The sequence below is a fragment of the Penaeus chinensis genome, chromosome 34, assembly GCF_019202785.1.
Source record: "Penaeus chinensis breed Huanghai No. 1 chromosome 34, ASM1920278v2, whole genome shotgun sequence".
Classification (NCBI taxonomy): Eukaryota; Metazoa; Arthropoda; class Malacostraca; order Decapoda; family Penaeidae; genus Penaeus; species Penaeus chinensis.
Window position 1 is genome coordinate 29,943,787 of NC_061852.1, and position 5,000 is coordinate 29,948,786.

The 5,000-nt window shown below is 38.3% G+C and overlaps 1 protein-coding gene across 3 annotated transcripts in view; it reads right to left on the minus strand.

Annotated features, from left to right (window-relative positions):
* Positions 1-93: 93 nt before the first annotated feature.
* LOC125043953 (N6-adenosine-methyltransferase non-catalytic subunit-like) overlaps positions 94-5,000 on the minus strand; it is a 12,645-nt gene continuing 7,738 nt past the window's right edge. For all 3 annotated transcript variants that reach the window (XM_047640353.1, XM_047640355.1, XM_047640356.1), the window contains exons 4-5: positions 1,385-1,528; positions 94-327 (exon numbers count right to left, since the gene is read on the minus strand). In XM_047640353.1, the coding sequence (XP_047496309.1) occupies positions 109-327; positions 1,385-1,528 (363 nt within the window). In that variant the 3' untranslated portion in view covers positions 94-108. The remainder of the gene's footprint in view (positions 328-1,384; positions 1,529-5,000) is intronic.

A 5,000-nucleotide genomic window follows, 5' to 3' on the forward strand; every position in this document is an offset into this window, starting at 1 on the left:
AACTCAAGACATTCTAAGAGGAAGCAAATCATTACTCCTTCCTTGGAGATAGAAAGAAAGAAAGAAAAAGTTAAAGTTACAATACATATAGTCACTCATCCACCCAGGCTAATTCAACGGCACAAAAATGACCTGTGCAATGTCCAGGTCCATAATCTTCTGCCAGTCCCAGAACTCCACATTGTTAACTCCCGTGTGCTGGTACTCTTCCAGTGGAGGCTCGACGAGAATCACGTCAAACTTGACAGGCAGGTCACGCCAGTCGAAGGTGTGCAGGTCTGACTGTAGGTACATTGGTGGCGTTGCTGTTGCAGCTATCAACTCATCCTGGTAAAAAAAAAAATTGGTTATCTGTATGAAAGCTGGATAACACTAATTATTGGTGAATTTTAATAATATAAAAACTACTGTGCACACTTTTCATAATCTTGTCTCCCAGGAGTATCTTTTCTCACAAGCAATTTCCACATGCTACAAAAATCCAGTGCCAACATTTCATTGAGCAATTACCTTCTCTCTCCTTTTCATGCTGACCTTTTGACTCCAGCTAAGAATTCTGTTTATAAACCATTTGATAGAAGTACATCCAGTAATAATAGAGAGCACTAACAGCAATAATAAATCAGTAATCATAGCCAAAGTATCAAGACAATAGCTGGCACAAGCCACAAAGCACTGTCTGCCAGTATTTAATGATAGCACTGCTGTTCCTTATGGAATCATTCAATAATTCCTGAAAAGGACCATTTTTGGGAGCATCCCCATGGATCTTCTCTCAATCCACCTCATTTCTTGGTAAAAGAAATGTAGATTTTTTCAACAAGCTAGTACTTTCTTAAACTAGCTAGTATTGTCATATTAATGACAAGATTCAAACACTAATTACCCTAATCTGATTTGGATAATTTGCCGATAATACAGAAAAACTGTCATGTAGCAACATCTGCCATCTGGTCACACAGATTAGTTCCCTTTGTTTTGTGTGAAGGAGGAAACAAACTGTCTTCTAGGAAAAACAACTTAAATATCATGCCATTTTGTATCAACAATAGAAATTGCTTCATACAGAATCCTACAAGAAAATCTAGTAATGAAGATATACATATGGTAATCCATCGCCAAAATACATATGACAAAAGTATACCATACAAAGCAGGCCCTAGAACCTAGTGTCACACTACATGGGGCCCAATGATTCACCACAGACTGGATGATCAGACGATATTACACCACAGAGTTATCCACAAATAATGAGTACCAAGTCTGAGCCATTTCCAATTATAACGAAATCAGCAAAAATATAGATTTCAGTGAGAATAAAAGATAGATTCTATCCCAGCTGATAACAAGGCTCTCATACACATTCATCCACAAGACTACTTACCTTGAGACGAATAAGCTCCCGTAACTTTGGATACTCTTCAAACCTATCTGCGAGCCCCACATCCCTAATGAAATTCTGAGGACGCTGACCGGTGTCCACAAAGTGCTGACAGTAATCATTGTGTGGGTTTGCTGATTGGGTGCCCTGTAAGAGAAACAAACAAATAAACTGTTAACTTTAATAACATATCATCTAAAGGAATGTTCTTTGTGACAAATGATTATGTAAACTTTATCATTTTTAAACCTGGAAAACTAAAAAAACATTACCTAGCCTTGTAAAATTTATATATCTTAAAGAGGTAACTTTAGACCATTTCAATTAATTTGTACCAATAACAGTTTTAACCCCTATGATCCAGTTGATGCGACCATCACATCAAGAAAAAAATTGCCTTAAGGGGCAGGTGGCATGGAAATGGAAAATTATGGAAAAATCTGGCTGTGAGCCAGGTAACGCAAATTTGCCGTCATGAGCAATTTGGCTGAAGGCCAGGGGGACAGGAAAGACTCGTCACTAGTGCATAAACCTCTTGGAGGGTGATTAGATTCATCTGGCATTTAGAAAGGGGCCTTTGCTTTATTCCCATCATTGAAGGAATGTGGAATGTAGTGTCCATGAGCCATGACAGTAAGAGCACCAGTCATTTCCATGCTAAACATACTATTCCTGGCTGCCATGACTGGCAGCACAGGTTGTAATACAGAAAATTAAATCTTACAAAAAAAACAAAAAAACACACAAATAACAAATTGTTATATATTTTTATTTTTCTTGCACTGACTTATATAGACTACTAGAGATAATATGGAGTCTGTGCAAAGAAAATAGTCTATTACCACCTGGATAATTCAAATCAAATGACAAATATGGACACTGCAAAATGGTAAAAATTAACAAAAATTATGCATAAACAGAAAGAATAACATTGCAAAGGAAAGGCATTGAGTCTTGTCACAACACACGAGTGTTCGAACGCACCCAGATTACAAGCCGTGCACCCAGCAGAGCATCTGCTCACATAAGTCTCATGCCCGGATTTTTTGCCATGTGATTGCTATGAAGCAGCCAGATCCAAGGGGTTAAAGAGACATTACACACCATGAACTGCTTTAAAAATGCCAATAAGAGTTTATTACTTTAATAATTTCTTTATTCATATCCTGTATTTACTATCATCAAACTGATACTCTATGTATAGTTGTTAAAAGAAATATCTTTACTCGGGAGTAGATGAATCCAAAAGGATCACTAGGAGTTAAACTTTTCAAAGCTCGGAACAGATGAAACTTCATAATGTATTTGAAAAGGGTTTATATGGATAGGGCCTCACATCATGGCCCTATTATTCTCATGGAGATCTCACAGACCATAGCCCCTCTGCTCAGAGGGACTATGAAGAGCCAGAATATCAAGAAGATTAGGTATTTCTAAGCCGACCATGTCCCTGTGGATCCAGTGACACCAAGAAACTGGATACACCAGAGGCAATGCCAGAAGTGCGCACCCTTGATGCACCACAGAACATAGATCCATGTGCTATATGAAAGACAAGTAGGAAGCTTGCATTGAAGTGCATATATACATGAGCTAACGAAAACCACTTAACCCAATGCCGTCGGGGAAAATTAATAAAATAATGGGGAAAATGCTGTGCTCATTTTCTATATTTTTGTGAAATGTCTCAGCACATAGATGGCTCTGCTAGTGCTTAGCCACAAAAGAGTCAATTAGTAGACCTTGTGACCTTACGTGATTTGAATTAGCGGGAAAAATGTATTTTTTACTAGTGCTATGAATATCGATGGTGTTATTTTTATTATAAACATTATAATTACTATAATGTTATAAACATTAGTAACAGCAAAATAAGATAACATATAACATTTTCATAAATCAAAGAAAAGGGCAAACGGGCAAGACAGGCAGTACTCATAACTTTCTCATTGGTGACTTAGTACAAGTGTAGCCATCTACATGTAAAAACAATCAAACAAGTAACTCACAGTGGGCATAGCACGTACGTACACGTCATGCCCGTCGGCATTGGGTTAATACTCTGTGGCAACACCCCTCACAGCTCACTGAGTTTGAGAAGGGGGCATGACGGTGGTTAGTTGCTACATCCCCTGTCTAGGAATCATTTTCTTCTTAATTATTTATTTAGTTTCTTTTTTAAACAGGCCATAACTACTGCAAGGGATGCAGATCCCTTTTGTTCTACTGGCAACCTCCTGCAGGACTTGGCATTATGCTGTAGCACGCAGACTGTCAGGAACCGCTGGGCCGTCTTGGTGGATGTTGGGCCCAGTAGATTTATGGGGTCTATGTGGAAATTCTGGAAGAGGTGATTCTACCATGGTGTTCCCCGAGCCAAAGCCATTTGACCTCGTCTAGGATGACAGCCCCATCCACAAGAGCAGTGAAGGTATGGTTTTGGTAACACTGAGATTTGGTGTGCTACATCCACTCAAATCACCAGATCTTAATCCCATTGAGAATGTCTGGCACCCAGGGGAAGAGACTTCCCCTAACGTCATACCTGCAATTGTCATATCATCGTTGCCCTAGCAGCTACATCTGCAGAGCGATTGCACTCTGCAGACGCATGCCAGTTAACGGGGCATCAGTGGCATTCATGCCACACAGACTTGCTAGAATTCGTCAAGCTAAGGGCAGTAACACAAAATATTGAAAGTATTAGATATTTCAAAACCTTTAATTTTTCCTTTTCAATCTGGTTAAATTATAAGATTTCATTGTCCTTACCATGGAATTTATTTAGGACTGAGTTACCTGCATCATACAAAAAATCATGAGAGCAGGGATACCAACATCAGGTCGAGCTCACAGCACTTTTTCCCACCATTTTCGTTGCCGTATCATATTGTAAAGTCAGAAGGAGCAAAGATACATTCTTTTAATGAGTGTACAAAGAATAAATGAGGAATGTTTTGCTTTACTGCCATTTATTTCCCCTATTAATTTTTCCCTTCCAGCAGAGATGATTATCATTGAAAGCAAAGTTCAATGAAGTCCAGTCCATCCATCTCTCATTATCAAATAATACATTTCTGTTTCTTCTAATTCTTATCATGTAATTATAAAGATATAATTAACCTTTTAACCTTTCTTTTCCTTGTCTAATTTCCTTTTTTATTTTTCTTCATTATCTAAGTTGATTTGTTACAACTGCTTCCACTGTTCAGTAACATTATAATATTCTGTTTGTTTTTACTGTTGATACAAACTTCCCAGCCCTGACAAGTGATAATTTTCATTCATGATCGATGAGTTCCAAGTTATTAACTTTAATTAAACAAAATGATCACACTCTAAACCATATGCCTTACCTTGTGATACAGAAAAAATAATGCACTTTATGGTACATGCCAATAAAATATGGTTTATTACTATATCCTAAATATATACAATTTACTGTGTATACTTATATCATAAAAAACAAAAAGTATATTGCTTCAGTGGGAGAGAAGGGGGAGAGAAGGGGGAGAAGGGGGAGAGAAGGGGGAGAGAAGGGGGAGAGAGGGGGGAGAGGGGGAGAGGGGAGAGAGGAGAGAGAGGAGAGAGAGGAGAGAGAGAGAGAGAGAGAGAGAGA